This window comes from Palaemon carinicauda, chromosome 31 (genome assembly GCF_036898095.1).
Source record: "Palaemon carinicauda isolate YSFRI2023 chromosome 31, ASM3689809v2, whole genome shotgun sequence".
Lineage (NCBI taxonomy): Eukaryota > Metazoa > Arthropoda > Malacostraca > Decapoda > Palaemonidae > Palaemon > Palaemon carinicauda.
This window is the reverse complement of record NC_090755.1, coordinates 12,699,690-12,723,812: the sequence shown is the minus strand read 5'-3', so window position 1 is coordinate 12,723,812 and position 24,123 is coordinate 12,699,690. Positions and strand designations below refer to the sequence as shown.

The following is a 24,123-nucleotide window of genomic DNA, read 5'->3' as shown; positions in this document are numbered from 1 at the left end:
ATTCCTAAGATAATATGCTATAAGATGGAAAGTAAATATATTGAAAAATATAACAATATATTTGTATTTATGATCTATTTCATAACAAATATGAAACATTTTGATTCAATTTAGATTTTTCAGCGGAATGCAATAAAAAGTATCACTTGAGTTTTGACAATGAATGACCAATGATAATGATCCCGCGTAAAGTCTGCATTGTGATTGGCCAGCGGTTCCTCCATCCCACCAATCACATCTAGTTAAAGTCGTGACGTCACGGAGGAAGTGGGTTGTAGTCATGGACGATCTTCTGACAGGAGGTAATATAACGCAATTTTGTTGCTTGTGTGAGGCCCTAGTGGGCGCCGATTGTCTCTGGCGTTCGTAGAATGGATGAATGAATTATGCGTATGATGATTTTACATTAATTCAAGCGTATTTTAGTTAACCATTACAGTTGGGTCAATCCCAAGGTTGTTTTTGACGCAATAACTTGAAGACTGCCGTAACTAATCAGTCTGTATTATGAACGTATTTTTACTATCCTCAGATATTGTTATTACACGTTTGAAAACGTTTTGGAATCCAATAACCATTATGAATCTAGGAAAACGTTGCAAATCACTAGGAACGCCCCTAGCTAGGCTAATTAAATTGCACTGTGCATCCCGTAAGGATCTGAAGGATGTCTCGGGCACATGACCAGGATTTCGTAAATTGGCCCTGCAAGGTTACACTAATCAGTGCAAGGTTAAGGTCACTTTTTATTGCCCCAGGCCTACATCAAATTTTGTTCCTTATCAGTCAGCAGTAGGCTAGTCTGTTCCTCATACTTGCAAAATGCCCTTACGGATTGGTCTTCAGAATTGGAAACTTCATATAGGTTAGTTTTTCTATAATAAGCTTATTCAAAAAGTATATTTTAATGTTTTTAAACTGTCTCCTTGAGTCTCATGTGATTTGTATTAGAGAGTTTGGTCAGGCCTACTACGACCCAATTGGCAAGACATTGGCCTTTTTACTATAGTCTTGGGCTAAACTATACTAAGGGTTCGGTAAATTGGTAAAATTATAAAGGACGGGACAACATTTCAAACAGATAAAATTTCTTTTCTTGTGAATTATAGTATTTTCACTGAATTTGACCTATATTTCACCAGTAAATAAATAAATGTCATTTTTGAAGAAAACTAAAGTTTTTCAATTGGAAAATCCCTTTTTTTTTTTTTTAGTTGAAAATGTTGCCCAATCCTTAACTACTACTACTTCTTCGTCTGCATCTTTTCCCACTTTTATGTGGGGTCGATGTTTCTGGCCAGCGTTCTGAAGAAGAAGTTAAGGACTGGGCAACATTTTATAATGAAAAAAAAAAAAAAACTACTGTATAATAAAACTGGTTAATTTTTAGTTTCCCTCAAGACTATTCCAAGAAAGAAAATAAATTTTTCTTACATTTTGTATTTTGAATGTAGCTTCTGGTGAATGTAGTTCTTTGGGACAGGCGTGAACTGTCTTGTTACTTGTCAAGTCAATTTTCTATGTGTCAAAATGCTATTTGTCTTTGAAATACGATGATATAAAGCCAGTTTTACAATTCACAAAATATGTCTGAGCTGTATACATGATAGAACTTCAAAAATTTAAACTTGCAGCAAATGTTTCTGTGTTGAACAGGCTGACGAAGTCTTTTTATAATTTATATATGAAATATGTTTTGATGTTTTTACTGTTTTTAGGATATTTTATTTTAATTGTTCATTATTTATCATATTTATTTCCTTTCCTCACTGGGCTATATTACCCTGTTGTAGCCCTTGAGCTGATAGCATTTTGCTTTTCCAACTAGGGTTGTAACTTAGCTAGTAATGATAATAATAATAGTGCCTATCATGACTTTCACATGTAATGCTGGAATTTGATATTTACATTTGCCAGTTAATAAGAAAATAAGCTTTCAGACTATTATTATTATTATTATTATTATTATTATTATTATTACTTGCTAGGCTACAACCCTTGTTGGAAAAGCAGAATGTTATAACCCCAGGGGCTCCAACAGGGAAAATAGCCCAGTGAAGAAAGGAAACAAGGCAAAATAAAATATCTTACGAACAGTAACAACATTGAAATAAATATTTCTTAAATGAACTATAAAAACTTTAACACAACCACAGGAAGAGAAATAAGATAGAATAGTGTGCCTGAGTGTACCCTCAAGCAAGAGAACTCTAACCCAAGACAGTGGAAGACCATGGTACAGAGGTTATGGCACTACCCAAGACTAGAGAACAATGGTTTGACTGGAGTGTCCTTCTCCTAGAAGAGCTGCTGACCATAGCTAAAGAGTCTTTGTTGTTCTTATACACACAATTTGATATTAAATCAAATTTGTTAATGTGCCCTGCCCATGTGCTTAGGGATCTTCCATGGTTCAGTTTCTGTCTGTAAAGTTACACCTTCCACTTGTGTGAAGTTGCTAACTCTATGAATCCTCCTTTAGACTGTAGAGTTTTAAAAGTCTTTGTGGCTTTCATAGAGTATTTTTAGCGATCCGCCTCCTTGACTACTTGGCTGTGGCCGAGGTGTCATTGAATGATCTTTCTATACCTGTTACACAGGTCACTGGTGCTAACTCCTCTGCTGCTTCTCTTGATTCTGATGCATTCAGTGTTTACTGTAATAGTGTAGTGTACAGTACGTAACTTTCGGTTTATGTTTTAAATAGAATATCCAATTTACGTACAGCTATATAATTGTTGGTTCAAACTTGAAATTTTTCATCAATTTTGAAAAAGAGTAGTAGAAGAAAGTTATTTTTTATGAGCAAAATAAGTGGATATCTGAGGGGTATAGGCATTTTGAATAAGATTTAAATGGAATATTGCAAATTGAAATACAAAATACATAAGATATTGCTAAACTTGGCTTTATTAATTCAGAAATCTACATAAGTTGGTATGAAACAATGTTATTCATAATTTTTATTGATAATTTTTCAATATTAATCTTACCCGATAATCATGTAGCTGTCAACTCTGTTGCCGACAGAAATCTACGGTCGGGATACGCCAGCGATCGCTATACAGGTGGGGGTGAACACCACAGCGCCATCTGTGGTCAGGTACTCCAGTACTTCTTGTCAACACCACCTCAATTTTTCCTCTGTCGTGCCTCCGGCTAGACCTACATGGATACGCTGTTGATTCTGGAGTTATTGCTCACGATTTGGTGATGTATTTGCTCTAGAGTTTAGCCTTCGCTATTCAGGAAGCTATATCATTAGCTTAGCAAGTTTTTGGAATTAATTTGATTTAATTTTTTATTTAATTTTGGTACGAAGAGAGTATGAACTCTCTTTCACTTTTAAATGGCCGACCCTTCCCTTAGACGGAAGTGTTGGTGTCGAAGAGAGTATAGACTCTCTTAATTTTGCTTAACAAAGTTATAGATTTATTTTATATCTCTCCGCCTTTTATAGGCCTCTTTGATTAACTTCCTTTTATTATAAACTTATTAAAATTAATTTTTATATTTGTTTATATTCGACCTTTCCTAATAGTAGGCGGTCTTTTCTTGGAACCGAAGTTAATTAACATTGAGCCCGTCATTTCGTTTTTACCTGTTAACATATTATGCTATTTTAATGTTTTTGAAAGAATTTCTTTGATAGTCTTGTACTGTTTTCAAAGTTGAACTAACGTTTTGTTTTGTCTCTGCAGTTGTTGACGTTCAGAACGTTCAACTTGCGCTCTATCGTTACGATAGAGAGAGAGTCTATCACGGTGTCACGTTGCAGTAAGAGTAAACCGATTCTAGCGTTTTGTTCATTCTTTCTTAGCTTAAATGGTTTTAATTCTAATAAAGGAACTTTTTATTTGGGAAATCTTTCAGTTTTTTTCCTTTAACAATAATATGTTTTAACGATATATATAATTGGGCTCTTCTCTCAGGTGCTAAGTCAAGAGAGAGAGAGAGAGAGATAGAGACGGAGGGAGAGAGAGGAGGATAAACGTTTCGTTCAAGCGGGTAACGTTGTTATCGTTTTTGCTCTTCTCCCTAGTCTCTTTAGGGGAAGAAGGTAAACGTTTCTAGAGTTTTATTCTTGTTCTCAGGCTTTATGCGGTGAGAGATTTTAAACGTAGTTTATTTGATCTAGTGTTTAGTCTCTTTTCCAGCCACTGAATTATTTATCTTTCATTATGTTTTTCTGTTACATTGTAATACTGTTTTCGCAATTACTAACTTTTAATGAAGGATAGAATTGCGTGTTTCAGGTACAAACCACTTAAAGTTTCGAGTTCAGTGAAATAAGTGCAAACAGAAAATCAAAAGTGATAAAGTGATAAGCGCAAAGTGTTACAGTGTTGCGTTCGAGGGTTCGTCTGTTCGTGCCAGTTGTTCGCCTAGTCTGGGACCTCTTACAAGCTCCCAAGCCCAGGGGAGAAGTAATGTCGAAGGACTTATGGGTTCAGCAGGCCTTGATCGACGAACAGACGTTTCCCTCCGTGGTTTCGGGTGTTACCAACTCACGTAGCCGACGTGATCACCCCACCCACACAAAGACGAGAGAGCCCTTTTATTCCTCGTCTGCGGAAGAGGTTTCTCGCAGAAACCATGGACCAAATCTTGCAGCTTTTAAGTGCAAGTCGGTCCCTTCCGCGCAAGTCCAACTCCTAGGTGGTGCCATTAGCACTGGGTCAGTTCGGACTTGCTGCAGTACGACAACTGCACACCTCCCAGAGAGGCAAGGTGGTATCGCAACAGACAGTAACTCCGTCTGTTGCCGCACCAGCTGTTTTAGACCCTCAGTTTCAACGGACAGTAGCTCCGTTTGTTGTTGTCTTTCTTAAACTCTAGTGGTCTATGCTGCTGACAATGCAGTCTCAGCTTGCGGTGTTGATGCAGGAGTTTCAGGCAGAGAAGGTTAGCACACCTCCTCCTGCGAGCGCTCATGAGGCAGCCGCCTCAACTCCACCTCTGCGCAGTCCACCCTGCCAGACGTATGATGTTGAGGTTCCTCAACCTATCTCCACGCGTGAGCTGCCGCATTGGGAGTTGCCAGATACCAGCGCTGTGCAGCAACCTCCACTTTCCTTGAGGCAGGAGCCTCTTGCTATGCGGCAACCTCCTCAACACTTGAGGCAGGAGCCTTATGCTTTGCAGCAACCTCCTCTACCCTTGAGGCAGGAGCTTCATGTGTTGCGACAACCTCCTCCATCCTCGAGGCAGCAACCTCTTGCGTTGCGGCAACCTCCACCATCCTTGAGGCTGCAACCTCAACTCTTGCGGCAGCCACCTCCACTCTTGAGGCAAGAACCTCAACTCTTGAGGAACCTCATGCTATGAGGCAGCCGCCTCAACGCATGCAGCAACCGCATTCTTCACAGCATGAGCCTCTCTCTGCGCAGCTACCTCCTCAACCCTTGAGGCAGACGCAACTCTTGAGGCAGGAACCTCTCAGGAGCCTCATGATATGCGGCATCCTCCTCAAACCATGAGGCAGGAGCCTCATGCTATGCGGCATCCTCCTCAACCCATGAGGCAGGAGCTTCATGCTATGCGACATCCTCCTCTACCCATGAGGCAGCCTCATGCTATGCGGCATCCTCCTCAACCCATGAGGCAGGAGCCTCATGCTATGCGGCATCCTCCTCAACCCATGAGGCAGGAGTCTCATGCTATGAGGAGCCTCATGCTATGCGGCATCCTCCTCAAACCATGAGGCAGGAGCCTCATTCTATGCGGCAACCGCCTCAACCCATGAGGCAGGAGCCTCATACTATGCGGCATCCTCCTCAACGCATGCGGCATAAGCCTCATCCCTTGCAGCTTGAGCCTCATCCCATGCAGCATGAGTCTCATACCATACAGCATGAGCCTCATCCCATGCAGCATGAGCCTCATCCCATGCAGCATAAGCCGCACGCCATGCAACATGCTCTGCTTACCTTACAGCATGCTCTACATACAGCATGCTCTGCATACCTTACCGCATGCTTCTCAGTCACACATCTTTGGTTTTTGCCAACTCACTAGACTGTCAAGCAGTTTCATAACGTTGCCTTCTAGTCTGCTGCTTTTGCACCAGTGAAACCCTCACTGAGAGAACTTAGCTTTTCTCGGATATGGTTCCTGTAGATGAGAAAGTGCTATTCTCCCTCCTTCTGATTTTCCCTTGAGGACTCTGTCATTTGGAGAGGAGCCTTTAGCTGCTTAGCCTCCTATGGACTTTTATTTAAGCATAGCATGCTTCCAGGGAGGGTAATGGTTCCACTTCAGTCGCTAACCCCGTCTGTTACCACACCTGCTCCCATAGACCTTGAGCTGTGTTGCAAGACATGCAGTCCAAGCTTAGTCCTTGTTAGAGGATTTTTTGTTTACGGAGTCAGTGTGTCACTGGGAAGACGTTCAACAACCAGCAGAAGTGACTTGTTGTGACGCAGTGCGGCAACCTCAGCAACCCGATAAGGAGTTGTCTGTACGACCCAGACAGTCTAGACAGCTTCGGGTTGTCACTGTACTTCCTCGCTTCCCCATGGTTGACAGTTCACAGACTGTGCAGCAGTACCATGATCTTGTGTCCGGCTCCGTCAGACGACTAGCTTTTAAGAGCTCCCACAAGTCGTCGCTGTCTGGAGATTCTCAGATGGACTATGGATCTGACCAAGGAACTGGGCCTCCTGGTCAATTTTGAGGAGTCCCAGCTCGTCCCATCCCAGACCATTGTCTACCTGGGTATGGATCTTCAGAGTCGAGCTTTTCGGGCTTTTCCGTCGGCCCCAAAGATATACTAAGCCCTAGATTGCATCCAGAGCATGCTGAGAAGGAACCGATGCTCAGTCAGGTAGTGGATGAGTCTAACAGGGACACTTTCATCGCTGGCCCTGTTCATCGAGTTAGGGAGACCCCACCTCCCCCCCTTCAGTATCATCTAGCGGCTCACTGGATAAAGGACATGACGCTAGAGACGATCTCAGTTCCTGTTTCCGAAGAGAGGAGGTCTACTCTCACGTGGTGAAAGAACAGCTTTCTTCTCAAGGAAGTCTACCTTTGGCTGTTCAGAAACCCGACCGCCGTCTCTTCTCTGACGCATCAGACACGGGCTGGGGTGCGACTTTGGACGGACAGGAATGCTCGGGAACATGGAATCAGGAGCTAAGGACACTTCACATCTATTGCAAGGAGCTGTTGGCGGTTCATCTGGCCTTGATAAACTTCAAGTCCCTCCAGCTTAACAAGGTGGTGGAGGTGGACTCTGACAACACCACAGCCTTGGCTTACATCTCCAAGCAGGGAGGGACTCATTCGTGGAAGTTGTTCTAGATCGCAAGGGACCTCCTCATCTGGTTAAAAGATCGAAAGCTCACGCTGGTAACGAGGGTCATTCAGGGCGATATGAATGTCATGGCAGATCGCCTTAGCCGGAAGGGTCAGGTCATCCCCACAGAGTGGACCCTTCACAAGAATGTTTGCAGCAGACTTTGGGCCCTGTGGGGTCAGCCAACCATAGATCTGTTCGCTACCTCGATAACCTAGAGGCTCCCGTTGTATTGTTCTCCGATTCCAGACCCAGCAGCAGTTCACGTGGATGCTTTTCTGCTGGATTGGTCCCATCTCGACCTGTATGCATTCCCGCCGTTCAAGATTGTCAACAGGGTACTTCAGAAGTTCGCCTCTCGCAAAGGGACACGGATGACGTTGGTTGGCTCCGCTCTGGCCCGCGAGAGAATGGTTCATAGAGGTACTGCAATGGCTGGTCGACATTCCCAGGACTCTTCCTCTAGGAGTGGACCTTCTACGTCTACCTCACGTAAAGAAGGTACATCCAAACCTCCACGCTCTTCGTCTGACTGCCTTCAGACTTTCGAAAGACTCTCAAGAGCTAGGGGCTTTTCGAAGGAGGCAGCCAGAGCGATTGCCAGAGCAAGGAGGACATCCACTCTCAGAGTCTATCAGTCTAAAGGGGAAGTCTTCCGAAGCTGGTACAAGGCCAATGCAGTTTCCTCATCCAGTACCACTGTAACCCAGATTGCTGACTTCCTGTTACATCTAAGGAACGTAAGATCCCTTTCAGCTCCTACGATTAAGGGTTACAGAAGTATGTTGGCAGCGGTTTTCCGCCACAGAGGCTTGGATCTTTCCACCAACAAAGATCTACAGGACCTCCTTAGGTCTTTTAAGACCTCAAAGGAACGTCGGTTGTCCACTCCAGGCTGGAATCTAGACGTGGTCCTAAGGTTCCTTATGTCATCAAGATTTGAACCTCTCCAATCAGCCTCTTTTAAGGACCTCACATTAAAAACTCTTTTCCTCGTGTGCTTGACAACAGCTAAAAGAGTAAGTGAGATCCACGCCTTCAGCAGGAACATAGTTTTCATATCTGAAACGGCTACATGTTCCTTGCAGCTCGGTTTTTTGCTAAAACGAGCTTCCTTCACGTCCTTGGCCTAAGTCGTTCGAGATCCCAAGCCTGTCCAACTTGGTGGGGGACGAACTGGAGAGAGTACTTTGCCCAGTTAGAGCTCTTAGGTACTATCTAAAAAGGTCATAACCTTTACGAGGACAATCAGAAGCCTTATGGTGTGCTATCAAGAAGCCTTCTCTTCCAAGGTCTAAGAACTCAGTTTCTTACCTATTCAGGCTCCTGATTAGGGAAGCACATTCTCATCTGAAGGAAGAAGACCTTGCTTTGCTGAAGGTAAGGACACATGAAGTGAGAGCTGTGGCTACTTCAGTGGCCCTCAAACAGAACCGTTCTCTGCAGAGTGTTATGGATGCAACCTATTGGAGAAGCAAGTCAGTGTTCGCATCATTCTATCTCAAAGATGTCCAGTCTCTTTACGAGAACTGCTACACCCTGGGACCATTCGTAGCAACGAATGCAGTAGTAGGCGGGGGCTCAGCCACTACATTCCCATAATCCCATAACCTTTTTAACCTTTCTCTTGAATACTTTTTATGGGTTGTACGGTCGGCTAAGAAGCCTTCCACATCCTTGTTGATTTGGCGGGTGGTCAATTCTTTCTTGAGAAGCGCCGAGGTTAAAGGTTGTGATGAGGTCCTTTAGTATGGGTTGCAGCCCTTTATACTTCAGCACCTAAGAGTCGTTCAGCATCCTAAGAGGACCGCTACGCTCAGTAAGAAAGACGTACTTAATAAAGGCAGAATAATGGTTCAAGTCGTCTTCCTTACCAGGTACTTATTTATTTTATGTTATTTTTGAATAACTAATAAAATAAAATACGGGATACTTAGCTTCTTTGTTAACATGTATGCTGGTCTCCACCCACCACCCTGGGTGTGAATCAGCTACATGATTATCGGGTAAGATTAATATTGAAAAATGTTATTTTCATTAGTAAAATAAATTTTTGAATATACTTACCCGATAATCATGATTTAATTGACCCACCCTTCCTCCCCATAGAGAACCAGTGGACCGAGGAAAAAATTGAGGTGGTGTTGACAAGAAGTACTGGAGTACCTGACCACAGATGGCGCTGTGGTGTTCACCCCCACCTGTATAGCGATCGCTGGCGTATCCCGACCGTAGATTTCTGTCGGCAACAGAGTTGACAGCTACATGATTATCGGGTAAGTATATTCAAAAATTTATTTTACTAATGAAAATAACATTTTTCTTTTACTGTTGACCTTTGATATACACATCTTTTGACAGGCAGAGGAAGTCCTTGATATCATAAAAAAAGAAAAATTTCATATATAAGTTTTTTTTTATTGTCTCTGCACCTGTCCTAATAACCACAATTGTAGTAAATTTTCTACTAGATGGATTACCAGGGTCCACTTAGTCCAACTTAGTGAGGTCTCATATAAGTCATATTGCTTGTTTGATTACAGTACATGCATATCTTATCTATCCAGGTCTTGTTTTGTCTTAAAGGTGATTGAAGATGGAGTAAAGTGCATAATAGAAGTGTTGCGAAGGAAATCGGGTATATTTCTTTCACTTTTCCTCTCCAGTCAATCTCTTCATCTTTTCCACCTTGTCTTCCTTGTTCCAGTATTATTGAAAAAACTCTCACAAGAAGTCACGTAACACTTTTCACAATTGTTATTCTTCCTCATGTCTTTGGAAGAGGGATAGATGTAGATGCTCATAGGTTGGCTTGCGACCGCTAACCTTCTTTGACTATTCTTGTATTGTCTCTTTCAATCTGATGGTTCATTGGTATCCTGTTGTCTTGTTGCCTTTGGAACTTTTTTGCATGGTTTGTGTATTCCTCTGCAATTGCATGGTTGAAATTGTCACTGCTCCCTTAGACCTCCTATTGGTTTAGCCAGGGCTGTACCAAGAGGCGATTAGAGGTTTGGAGATGATGGTTCTGACCTGTCTTGGTCAATTCCTGACATGATTCTATGCTTGGATTCTGAGGATTTAGTACTGCTTGCCTGGGTATAATTACCAGAGGAAGGTATATCCTCGGCGGAAAGATTCATCTCGATTAAAACTTAAGGACCGTGTGTCCCCTGGCCCCACACTGGATGATCTTGGAGAGGCACTTATAACAGATGATTGGGCTGATTCATTATTGTAATTATCTTGGAGTATTGACAATGGGCAATTTACATTTAGTAAGGCAATGTTTCACATATGCCTTGCAAATTAACAGGTCTATAGGTAATGAGAATGCAAGTTAGTCATTGTTAGCACTAAATATAAACCTCGTGTCCCCATTGTTTTATTAGTGTGTTAGCTTGTAGTAGAACAAGTTAGATATGATCATTATAGAATCTTGTGTCCTTAAATCTCCTTAATGAATTAGAACTTTAGCTTGCTTAGCTAGACAGAAATACATTTTAATTATTTGTTCATTCCAGAAGTGACAATTCTCTTCCATTTGGGCCTTAATGATGTTTATGATTGGTACTTTTTAGTATTGAATTTAAACCTGTGCAGTGTTAAAACATTAAAAACAATTTATAGGCATCACACCTTTACCCATGCACCCATGAGTAGGTAGGGACTTTCATTTATCGGCTAATTTTCGCTGTAATGTTTGATAATGGAAATTGTTTTGCCCTGGAACGTAAGTCATGGCATAAATATGGTAGAATGACGTATAATCTTTGTTTTTACCTAAATAATAATTTCGTACCATGGGTAGCAAGTCTTGTTACCCAACTTGAATTCTTTCAAACTCCTCTATAAAGTTTTCTAAAAATGCTTATGGGAGATTTTGATTTATAAAAGCAATACTTTACGGTACTGTACTTTAAATAATGTTAAGTGGTTGAATGCTAAAGAGGATTCCTCAGTGATCTTGACTCAATTTGAGTACTGTACTGTATTATAGTACCTCATAAAATACTATTAGGTCTCATACAGTACCTTGTACAATTGTACATTTAAGGTTGATTCACACGATCAGTCAGGTCACGCTCCAGTCTTGGTTCGCTCTCAGTTCGGTCTAGGTAATGGAGTGTTCACACCTTTGGTCCGATCATTGTTTAGCAAAATTATGAATATAGGAAAAAGCATAAATGTAATGGATTATTGTTAAGTGATATTAGAAAATGTATTTACGCAGTAAGAATTAGCCTGTTATTGTACATATTGATTTATTCTATCATGACTGGAGCGAGAGGACAGGTTGCCAGTGTGAAAATGCTTCCACTTAAAATCATGTAATAATATTTTATCAGACCATGAATTGAGTGAGAGCAGAGCGCAACCGGACCGATAGTGTGAATCGGCCCTTATGCGTCAACATCTGCATGGCAGAAAATTATGCAATTCAAGTAGTGTACTTTAGATGGTAATGTATTTAGTATTTCCCTGCAAATATCATTAGATGATTCTTATTTTTCTTTTTCTAACCTTTCAGACATTCGTCCCGTCAGACGAGCTCCTCCGCCTCCGAGACCACAGCCACGGTATTTACAATTCATTTTCTTTTCCGTCTCTCCTTGTTTGTGTAAAAAAAAATACCTCTAATCTTTCTCCTGGTTTGTGTAAGATACCTTAAATACTTCTCCTGGTTTGTGTAAAAGATACCTCAAATCTTTCTCCTGGTTTGTGTAAAAGATACCTCAAATCTTTCTCCTGGTTTGTGTAAAAGATACCTCAAATCTTTCTCCTGGTTTGTGTAAAAGATACCTCAAATCTTTCTCCTGGTTTGTGTAAAAGATACCTCAAATCTTTCTCCTGGTTTGTGTAAAAGATAGCTCAAATCTTTCTCCTGGTTTGTGTAAAAGATACCTCAAATCTTTCTCCTGGTTTGTGTAAAAAATACCTCATCTTTTTCCTGGTTTGTATAAGAAATACCTCAAATCTTTTCCTGGTTTGTCTAAAAGATAGCTCAAATCTTTCTCCTGGTTTGTGTAAAAGATAGCTCAAATCTTTCTCCTGGTTTGTGTAAAAAATACCTCAAATCTTTCTCCTGGTTTGTGTAAAAGATAGCTCAAATCTTTCTCCTGGTTTGTGTAAAAGATAGCTCGAATCTTTCTCCTGGTTTGTGTAAAAAATACCTCAAATCTTTCTCCTGGTTTGTGTAAAAGATAGCTCAAATCTTTCTCCTGGTTTGTGTAAAAGATAGCTCGAATCTTTCTCCTGGTTTGTGTAAAAAATACCTCAAATCTTTTTCCTGGTTTGTGTAAAAGATAGCTCAAATCTTTTTCCTGGTTTGTGTAAAAGATAGCTCAAATCTTTCTCCTGGTTTGTGTAAAAGATAGCTCGAATCTTTCTCCTGGTTTGTGTAAAAGATAGCTCGAATCTTTCTCCTGGTTTGTGTAAAAGATAGCTCGAATCTTTCTCCTGGTTTGTGTAAAAAATACCTCAAATCTTTCTCCTGGTTTGTGTAAAAGATAGCTCAAATCTTCCACCTGGTTTGTGTAAAAGATAGCTCAAATCTTCTTCCTGGTTTGTGTAAAAGATAGCTCAAATCTTTCTCCTGGTTTATGTAGAAGATAGCTCGAATCTTTCTCCTGGTTTGTGTAAAAGATAGCTCGAATCTTTCTCCTAGTTTGTGTAAAAAATACCTCAAATCTTTCTCCTGGTTTGTGTAAAAGATAGCTCAAATCTTCCACCTGGTTTGTGTAAAAGATAGCTCAAATCTTCTTCCTGGTTTGTGTAAAAGATAGCTCAAATCTTTCTCCTGGTTTATGTAGAAGATAGCTCAAATCTTTCTCCTGGTTTGTGTAAAAGATAGCTCGAATCTTTCTCCTGGTTTGTGTAAAAAATACCTCAAATCTTTCTCCTGGTTTGTGTAAAAGATAGCTCGAATCTTTCTCCTGGTTTGTGTAAAAGATAGCTCGAATCTTTCTCCTGGTTTGTGTAAAAAATACCTCAAATCTTTCTCCTGGTTTGTGTAAAAAATACCTCAAATCTTTCTCCTGGTTTTTGTAAAAAATGCCTCAAATCTTCCTCCTGGTTTGTATAAAAGATACCTCAAATCTTCCTCCTGGTTTGTGTAAAAAATACCTCAAATCTTTCTGTCTTAACTGATTATTATCGTAGGTGTCATGAGACCGTTTGGTCTTCAATTATGTCTTGATATTTAACCACCTGTAAATGGTACAATCTTTAGTTACTAATATTCCATGCATAAGCTTTAATCAGCTACTTTAACAATTTGTTCTTGGTCATGTTTCTATCTTAAGAATTTTAAAACATTTTATTGTACTTTTATTCAAATGTTATATTCCAAGAATCATGATTATGCTGTAATTACTCGAGACCTTAGTTTAAGGAATATTTTATCTGCTATACCCCTCTAACAATGTGTATAATGTACAGTACATTCTATTCAAGAAAGTATTGCATCCCTAAGATAAGTAGCATGTGTAAGAATAATACGCTACTGTATTGGTGTTGTTATCTAATACAGTATCATTCACTGCTGGTTCAATTAGTGTCATTAAACCATGCAAATGAGCTAACTTATAAATAGCCTCTGAATTTTACAGGTGTTCTGTTAATCCGATCTTTTAATAAGTAACAAAAATCCCTCTACTATCAGTTAATCCACATAGTTTCCAGAATGTGCTTAACTCTTACGGAGGTCCTCGGTTTACGACAGGGATCCATCCGTATGTCACGTCGGAAGTCAGATTTATGTGCATAATGACCTGTACGTGCATATATACTGTATATACAGTATCTATACAGTACCTATATCTCCAAATAAGGAGGTGTAGCTTCTCATCTGCTATGCCATGTAGTAGTAGAGATAATCAAGTGGACACACACAAGTAATCTTTCTCTCGGCGAAGTTTATCCCCTGGAAGAGGAACGTCATTGCAGGGCATCTGAGCTGTTGAGTGACAGTTGGTTCAGAATGGTCTTTGATTCCTCTTGTGGCAAAGAGACTTTTGACTGTGTGGGGTTCCCCGCCTCTGGACATGTTCGTCACTCACCTGAATCGCAAGCTCCTGGTGTATTGCCCTCTAGTCTCAGACAAAGCTACAGTTATGGAAGACTTCTACGCCTTTCCACCATTCTGTATGATTCGTCAGGAGCTGGAGAGAGTCTGAACATTCCAGGGAGTCAGAGTAATGCTAGTAGCTCCAAAATGGCTAGCAGAGGAATGGTATTCTGACCAGCTAGAACCTTTATAATGGCTAAACCTGTTACGATTACCACAAACTTAAAGAAAATTTTGTGATACAGTGCATTGCCTGTCTCTTTATGATTGTAGACTACTCAGCATCTCATTCGAAAAAGACTTTTCGAAAGCAACTGCGAAACAGCTTTCTGGATATCTCCGAAAGTCTTTCGCAGCAGCATACCAGGGTAAGTGGAAAATCTTCTGTGATTGGTGTTGTAAGGTGCATATTATGCTCCACTCAAGGCCAGTATTTCCCTGATTGCAGACTTTTTGTTGTTTCTGAGGAAAAAGAAATCCCTTACAGTCTCTGCTTGGCCTTGAGCCAGGTCTTCAAACTGAATAGGCTTAACCTTGCCTCCTCAATCGAACTCTGTTCTCATTAGGAGTTCTGAGCAGTCTTGTCCTTCTTGAGAACTCTGATCCCTTACCTTGGATGTGACTAGGGTCTCTAATGGACTTGAAAATAACCCTTTATGAAGCTATGCATAAAGCCTTGGACAGGGACCTTATCTGAAAGACCGTCTTCCTCCTTGCCTTAGCTTCAACCTAGAGTGTAAGTGAATTACATAGTCTATCTAATGTAACATTCCAGAGGATGGAAGGAACTGTCGTTGTCTTTTGTTCCTGAATTTGGGGCCAAAACCCAGAATCCGGTTGAAAACGATATCAGATTTGACTCTTTAATGATCTTGTCTCTTATAGAGGTAACTGATGGCCCGGATGACGTGTTGCGCTGTCCCGCAAGAGCAATGTGTAAATATGTGAAAAAAACGCAGTATCTCGAGCCTAAAATTTGCACTTTATGAGCACTGGCTGTTCCAAGAAGGAAGTATCCGGTAACGCTATCTCATTTTGGTTAAGAGAGACAATCATGAGAGCTTATAAATTGTCAGGGGAAGCATTGCCAGCCCCCCCCCCCCCCCTAAGCACATGATATATGTGGATTTGCCACAACGGATCATCATCTTAAAGATTGTACACAAAGGTCTTTAAACACCTCTTTAGGCCCTATTATTACAGCACAACAAATGATCAAATTATACGCTCTTAATGGACACGTAACTGTTTTATCTCGGTCATCAATTATTCTCTGCATTACAAGGGTATGTAATTGGTATCAAGGTGGATGGTGATTTTGATTGGGCTTAAAACCTTCACTTGGAATTCACCCTAATGCAAGTAAAGATGCCTTATTTTATCAGTATTGGGTATATAACATTTGATCATCATATGACTTCACCCCCTGGCAAGGAATCGTATCCTCTGGGATCAAACATATGGCCTTGCCTATTTACTAACTGGCTACACAATTCAGATTCATTAACTTTTGCTCTTTTGCTATTAATAGTAATTGTATCAATTGGAGATGAAGGGCTTACCTCTTAACAGAGGCTTTCCCCTTCTAAGGGAAGACTCCCATATAAAGGACTCGGAAGTTTGTATCCGCGTAGGAATAAACTGACAATTTTGAAACCGATTGGTATTTTTCCTAGCTATACAAACCAGTCATTTGATCAAAGATAACACCCCTAACTGGTAAACCCCAGACTAGGGCTTGAGTCCCGCTCAGACTTGTTAGTTTCTTTGGTCGCGGCAACCTCACCATCCTTGTGAGCTAAGGAAGGGGGGTTTTGGGGGAGCCCTAAGGTCTGTCTGCTGAGTCATCAGTATCCATTGCCTGGCCCTCCTTGGTCCTAGCTTGGGTGGAGAGGGGGCCTTAGGCATTGTTCATATGTATAGGCTATGTAGTCAGTCTCCAGGACATTGTTCTGCTTGATAGGGTAATGTCAATGTCCCTTGCCTCCACCATTCATGTGCGGTCTTTAAACCGCTCCGCAAGTCTGACGTGGAGAGTGTCATGTGCAGGGATTCTATGCCACATGCGCATTGGTTGCTTAGCAACTAGAAGAATGATGCAATCAAACCCTTTTTCTTTGATGGTCTTATCGTAGAGAAAATGAGACGAGGAGTAATCCGTAAAAATGACTCTGGTTTATAGTTTTTTTTTTATGTAACATCATTTCTGTTACTGTTGAATGAGTGGTAGAAGGGTGGGAAGAGTAAAATCGCGGTGTTTTTTTAATCCGTGTCCTTTTCGTCTCAAGTCTATCTTGCCATCTGCTACCTTTGCTAGAAGGATTGTGACTGTTACAGAAATCCTCACAATTGTTTTTGCTGTAGAAGAGGTGCCTGTCTTTGCTCCCCACCCCTGATGGATGGCTGTTGGTTCTGTCCATGAATGTTCATAATCAACCTTTCTCCGGGACTCCCTTATTAGGGTCGAATCTGTTACAAGTTTGCTGTATTTATAGAGGTTTTTAGAGAAGGACAGGCTTTACCCGAGACTAATTTTTCAGTTCAATCTCTGTAGCAGAGTAAATTGTTGTCTTCTGGGTTTATCATCCATTAATAATGCCTGTGCTCCTGTTTGGGCAAGTAGGACTGTTCATGTGGGTTGTGTTTTTATCTATCTTTCCTGGCTTTGATACTGTTGACAGTTGTGGTAACATCAGGCTTTGCCACATTAATCTCAGCCAGCTAGTGGTTGTGGTTAGTACCATTCTATGGATGGATTCTACTCCATCAGTTCTCGACCCGCTGAGCACTGCCATTGCTGCATGCCTCTCTCTACATATCCCAGGGGAAGATGGTCCCACTTTGGTGTGTATCAATTAAACATTTGACCCAAAAATTAGTCGTAAGGAAACCTATGGCTTTGTATTAAAAGTAATTAAAAGTAATTTGAAGGTTATATGAAATTTTTTGTTAGAAATATTTTGAATCTTTTTTTTTTTTTATATTTCATGTTATTTTCATCAATTTATATATTCTAATGAAGCATGATTTTGTTTTGAATATTTTTGACCTTTCATTTTTCTTTTTGCATGACCAATTTTTAAGAATATATATGAGGTAAGATTTTTTCTATGCTTATATTTAATGTAACTATTATGTAAGTAGATTAAGACTTGTGGTTGTTCATATTTTGTAGTCTGTCAAGTCTTAAGTATTTTGTATAAAGCATTCTTTATTTGCTATTTCAAACCTCTATAAGCTTTTACAGTTTCTGATTAGAGGTAAGTACTCTGGGGTAGACCTGTGTATCCTTATAGCATATGGTAGACGATGCAAGGATTTATTGTATGCATTCTTTTTCCATAGAAAGTCCTGTACTCCAAAATCAAACCATTGTTCTCTAGTGTTGGGTAGTGCGATAGCCTCTGTACCATAGTCATCCACTGTCTTGGGTTAGAGTTCTCTTGCTTGAGGGTGTACTGGGGCACACTATTTTATCTTTTTTCTCTTCCTCTTGTTTTTGTTAAAGTTTTTATAGTTTATAAAGGAGATATTTATTTTGATGCTACTGTTCTTAAAATATTTTATTTTTTCTCGTTTCCTTTCCTTAGTTGAGTATTTTCCCTGTTGGAGCCCCTGAGCTTATAGCATCCTGCTTTTCCAACTAGGGTTGTAGCTTAGCAAGTAATAATGATAATAATAATACTGTATGGTATTCTTAGTTTATTACACACTAAAATTGATTGAATGCGTTTAGGGAAACCTCAGTGATTCTATCACTTCTAAACAATCCTTATTGTTTCAAGTTTATCAGTGGTTTATCAGACCAGATTACAGGCTTTGGCTTTTGTGAGTCCAGTTTTGTACATAATTCACCATCAAACCAAGACAGGATCAACAGTAATGTTTTGTGGATTAATTTCATATAAATTTTTGTGTTGGGAAAGTCATAATACAATTTAACTTCATATATATAACTGTACAGTGTTAAAAGGATAGAAAATTGATGAAGAGCTAAAAGATCGAGATGGTTAGTGTATGTGATCAGATTTAGAGAGTGAAGAGCATTGGTAAAGGATCGTGTCATGTATGCTAAAGGCCTCTTTGCGATGTTCATCGTTCCGTTTTTTTTTTTTTTTTTTTTTTTTTTTTTTTTTTTTTTTTTTTTTTTTTTTTCAAGACGCTGAGCTTTTGGCTTCCAGCCTCCAGGCTTGGGCTAGATGAGTGCAGTAGGTTGCCTCCTTCCTTAGGCCTCCAAAGTAGAAAATTTTGAAAAGCAAATGGAAAAAGTTGTACTCAGTACATACGGTTGCATCTGTAGAGCTATGTTTGAAAGTGGGATAAGATTTTTGTATTTATTCATTTAATTTGATTTAAAAAGTATTTACAACCTATTGCCTATAAATGTTTCAAGTACAGTAGTTCCTCAATTTACACACATTCGACTTACAAACATGGGGGGATGGGGCGGGGTTTACATGTACAAATCCAACCGAAAATAATAAAGGTCAGGTAAAGAAATGCAGTAATAAAACATTATATCATTTGATATGGTAAGCAAAACGACATTTTTAATAACCTGATATCTATTTCATATGAAACCCGACTATTTGTTGACTTTAGTAGCTGGAAGTCATAGGAATGGGATTCAGGTTAGGCCTACCCTAGGACAAAACTGAACAAAATTCTACTTACAAACAGCTTCTTTGAACCAATTAAGTGTATAAGTTGTGGACCTTCTGTAAATTATATTAGATTTATAGAGCATAAAACATGAATGCTAAAAATTCTTATTTGACCGTATCTATTTGGGAAGAGCATATTTAGTATCGTACTTTCTTACAGGAATGATGACCTACTCGTGATACAGTCTGTGATTGATAACGATCATCAACACTTCGGGAATTTTGGCAACAGTGGATACCAAACTTCTCAACACAATGGATTATCGAGGTCTGCGTCTCTGCCTCTCACCAACGGAATAGGCTCTCAGAAGAAGAAACCGCCTCCCAGACCTCCGCCACCAAAGAATAATCCCTCCAAGGTTAGTTCTGAATTACTGTTCTTTGATTGTAATGATGTCCACGTATAGATTATTGTACCGTGCATTAATGGGGTTCAAGTCCAAAACCAGAAAGTATCTAGGGCTTAATCAACGCACCTAAGGTAGCCATTGTATTTTTCCAATGTTCTTTTTGCTTGTAGTAAGGGACTTTCATTGCATGCTATTACCTATGGGGGATTGAAGGTTACTTTGTACGTGCTGCTTGTTTTGTCAAGTTTAATGTTGGGTTTTCAAGAGAACTTAGCGTTGAAGATCAAACAAAAATGGCAGCAGTCACACCATAGCCTTATGACCCAAAGCAGACCGTGAAGGTATAAATCTGGTGCTACGAATGGACGGCAAAAAGCACTTCATATTAACTGGTCTCTATCCAGAGGAATATATTCCTATTATGACTACTTACTATAAAGAAGCTCTACCTTGACCTGTATGCAACCAACTGCTTTGAATTTTTGTAAGCACAGTAGTACCTTCAAGAAATAAATAATGTCTTCATTATATAAAATGTACATATAACCCAATCATGTATATATTTATTCTTGTTTCTTGGAGACAGACAAATCTGAAGAGCCAAGAGTAACTGTTTAATCCATGCCTGTCTCTATATTGGTAGGAAGGAACTATCTTTAGGGTGGATGTGACAGTAATAAATAGAGGATGGAAGGTGGGCAGTTTCTAAATGATTCATGGATTTGTATGAAAAAGTAAATCAAGAAGAGTGAGAAGTTGTGAGTCTCCCCTTTGTGAGGGTTTGATTATTCCAGTAGAGCGTTGGGAGAGGTATAGAGTAGGAGGTTCTCCACCCTGAGAGTAAATGCCTTAATGATGACGAGTATCATCTGATCAATGAGGTGAGATGTAGAAACTCATTAAACTAGGAGACTCCATTTCTTTGGATAGAATGAAGATTAAGCAATGCCATCCCTAATGAAAATAGAAAATTTTTAAAAGTTGAAATAATACCAGACTACTTACAGAATCCAATTAAACAATCTTTATTGGCTCTGATTATTAATTCACTCATCGGAAGTGAAAGAAAGAATAAGGGGTTTAGATGGGAAAATATGGATTGAAGTAAAATGTTGATAAAAAAAAGAAAATTGTGCACACAAACACACGAAGGTATGGCTACTACTGGACTTTATGGCGGATCAAAGGTGTGCGTACATGCACAGTTACTCTTGGCTCCTTTGCTTGTGTCCACAAGATTTTGGAATGTACAGTACTGTACATGTCTTAGTATGTGCAGATTGCAAGTGAGGGCTCTGTGTGACTTTAATGTTTTTGATGAAACCACTGTCTAAGTTATATGCCAATAGTTATCTTTATGTTTGAACATTAAAGCAGGAGATTTTATAATGAATTTTTCAGTGGACTTGCATATCATTGCAGGAATTGTGAGGCATCATTGTTTAATATCAGACCTTTCTTCTTGACCAGAATTAGTCAGTCATCCTCTTATATAGTTGTCCATATCAGATAGCTTTCTAATTTTATTTATATTGTATCAGGCATCATGTTCAGGCATAAGTGCTTGGCATGGCATGTTATCCGGGAGTCGAGTAACTTACAGACTCCTTTTTCCGACTTCTACAGTCGGGTTTGGTATGAAAATCATCTTGGAATATAGTACAAACTCTAAGAGATACAGGACAATACCAGGCATTGAATGTTTTAACCTTGGTAGTGGAAAAGGTGACACTCTTGAAAGATTGTACTGTACCCCACATGTATCACACACTGTCGTACAGTGTAATGGTATTTCTGTTATGGTGCTTGACCGAGTTACAAACTTGATGCGAAACTGGACTTCAGCACGCTGGAACCAGGCAAACGCTTCTCTGTTGGTGAAGGCCGGTAGTGTCAGGGCTGTGGCATTGGTAGTAGAGTCAGTGTCTGTGGCCGGCATCATGAAGCAGTAAGACACAGCAGTGCAGGGGAAAGGGGGAGAGAGGTGGTCACTCCTGGGTCAGCAATGTGTGGATACACCAGTTAGGTATCAATTGAAGAGTGGAGTCAATGCATCTAATTTTATTTGGACGGAGGATGAGTATATATACAACCCATTCCAGTTAAGAATGTCACAAAAATTCAAGCACAAGAACTCAAGAACATACAGGCATGAGTAGGTTATCAGTGGGAAGGGAGAGCGATAACGAGATTATACAAAACACAAATACCTTTACAGTGTATGAGCGTGTGTGATACACGTGTGGTACAGTATTTCAGGAATGCTCGATGCAGAGTTATTTGTTGTTGTAGATTGCTTGGGAAGGACCAGACATGGACTCTTTAAATTTTGCAGTCCTCAAGAACCAATTAAGTGACTGGGAAATTTACTTTTAAGTTTCCTACCAGCACACACATGAGGATACAATGACTGCTTTTCTCGGCTTATGTTGTATGGAAATATTTCCTTAATTAAGTGATTGGGTTAAATAGTTACAGTTATCCTTATCAGCAGCTTTATTATACTCTGACATTTGTGCAATGTAAAATTACAAACTCAATTTTTATTATCTACTTTGCTTTATATTGATTCATTGATGCTCTTTGTTTGGATTTAGAAGTTGATAGAAGTAAAAAAAAAAAACAGTTTGTATATTCAATAGTAATTTATACCAAGTTCAGCCTGGTTTCTATGGCCATCTTTACCAGATCATCTTCTATTTCCTAAATATATGATACTTTTCTAGATTGGTCAGGATAGTTATTCTCTTAGATATAATTTACTGAACTTAGTAGAACTCTGTAAAGTTGCAGAAATTTATAAAAAGAAAATCTGAATTGCCAATATCAGGAATGAAATTGGCAGGGGCATAAATCGGCCGCTAGTTTTCTTTTTCTCATGGCGATCAGTGTGGAAATTTGTGCAAGATAAGTACCTTTATCTTAGGCGATGACTGGTATGTACCGCCAAAAATATACTTTGGTTAATATCCAGTGTACTATTTTCCAAAGTGCTCTTCATGTCACAGTGCTAATCTAGTTATTTATTTTTAATTTGCTCATAAACTTGGGGACATGACCTGCAGTATGTAAAACTTTCTTGGACTTTTCTATCGGTGGTGGTGTCTGTACAAGAAGTAGTACACAGAACTAGCTATGTGTAACGGTGTGTTTTCCATCTCCCTGGTGATTCATTCTTGTGATTAGATAATGATAATAACTACCGGTACTTCATTAGATTTCTTAATAACTCTCCAGCATGTGTCTTTTGATCAGGAGATCCCTTGTCAATTTATAATCTATGTTTTAACTGTATTTTTTTAACCATGAAGTTGCATTGCTGCTTTCTGAATTCTCTGTGACCCTGATCTTGCGACCGTGCGATGATGTTGCCGTTTTGTTTTTAAACTGAATGTCATGGAATTAGTTGTGGAGTTATTTTACTACTGTTTGCCAGTGAGAATATTTATTCATCTAATATATAAGTGGAATTTTGTTTACCTAAAGGGTGAATCCTTACAAATGGATTTACTCTTGATAAAGGTACAGTAATGTTTTGTCTCTTATTTTTATCTCATTGCCAACCTAGTAGGGAGATAACTGCTGTTTTGGCATTAAAAATCCAGCTCTTACTTTACAATTTTTTTTTTAAAGAAAAATTAGTAACGAATTGGTATGAATAACAGTCGGAAATTAAGACCCTATAGATATTGCAAAGCCCCTCAATTTTTTTTGCAGTAAAATTACATTAATTTTGTGTGTTGAGTTTTGCGAAATGAATTTAAAATTGGAAAAAGAGCTTGCCTAGTTAGTAAGGAAGTTGTCATTCTATACTGTATTACATTATGGTCAAATGCATATGTTCCCTGCAAAATAATCCTATCTCTTGGTGGATCCATTATTGTTTGTTAGTCTTTAGATATCCTTTGATTTCTTCTTATCGGATTCATACTTCCCATTGCTAAATCAAAATGTCAACTGTCCATTTAGCTTTGGAATTCCTTTAATATATGATGTTTTAATAATCAATATTTTCTCAAAGGCATAAAAATATCCATGCCAGAAGTGAATCAGATCCCCACTAGATATTCATGTGATGTTTAATTCAAGAGTAACTGCATTTTGGAAAATATATTAACTGAAGATACTCATCAAAACACAAGTGAGTTATTACCTCTGCCAACGAAGTTTGGAATAGGTTATGTTTTTGCCCTTGTTTGTTTGTTTGTGAAAAACTTCCTGGTCTCAATTGTGCTCAAAGTGTGGTGAAAATTTCAGATTAATTGTTAAGTTGAGATATAAAAGTGATTCAGTTTATGGAAGTCCCTAGCTCAAAGGTCAAGGTTGAGAAATAAGCTGCCGTGGCAGAGATCTCCTCTCTACTGAGTGCCGCTCTAGTTTTCTTGTGTTATCACACCTGACCATAGTAACTCCTTATTTGAACTTTGAGGTACATTTTGTAGACTTCTACTCCTTAAGGGTCCTTTTGAAATTATTCTTTTGAACTTCAGAATTTTCAAACTTGCAGTAAATGTTTTTATGTTGAACATGTTGGCATAAATCTCTCTTCATTGATTATATATGACAGATCTACTTTAATGTTGTTACTGGTCTTAAAATACTTTATATTAATTATTCATTACTTAATGTATAGTTTATTTATTCCCTAATTTCCTCAACTCAGTGGCCTATTTTTTTCAATATTTTTCCTGTTGGAGCACTTAGGCTTATAGCTTCTGACTTTTCCAACTAGGGTTGTAG

The 24,123-nt window shown here is 39.3% G+C and overlaps 1 protein-coding gene across 1 annotated transcript in view; it reads left to right on the top strand.

Annotated features, from left to right (window-relative positions):
* The first annotated feature begins 195 nt into the window (after positions 1 to 195).
* Positions 196 to 24,123, top strand: part of LOC137624297 (SH3 domain-containing protein 19-like) — a 48,096-nt gene continuing 24,168 nt past the window's right edge. The window contains exons 1-3 of the mRNA XM_068354871.1: positions 196 to 302; positions 11,832 to 11,880; positions 19,194 to 19,392. Coding sequence (XP_068210972.1) covers positions 281 to 302; positions 11,832 to 11,880; positions 19,194 to 19,392 — 270 coding nt within the window. The 5' untranslated portion in view covers positions 196 to 280. The remainder of the gene's footprint in view (positions 303 to 11,831; positions 11,881 to 19,193; positions 19,393 to 24,123) is intronic.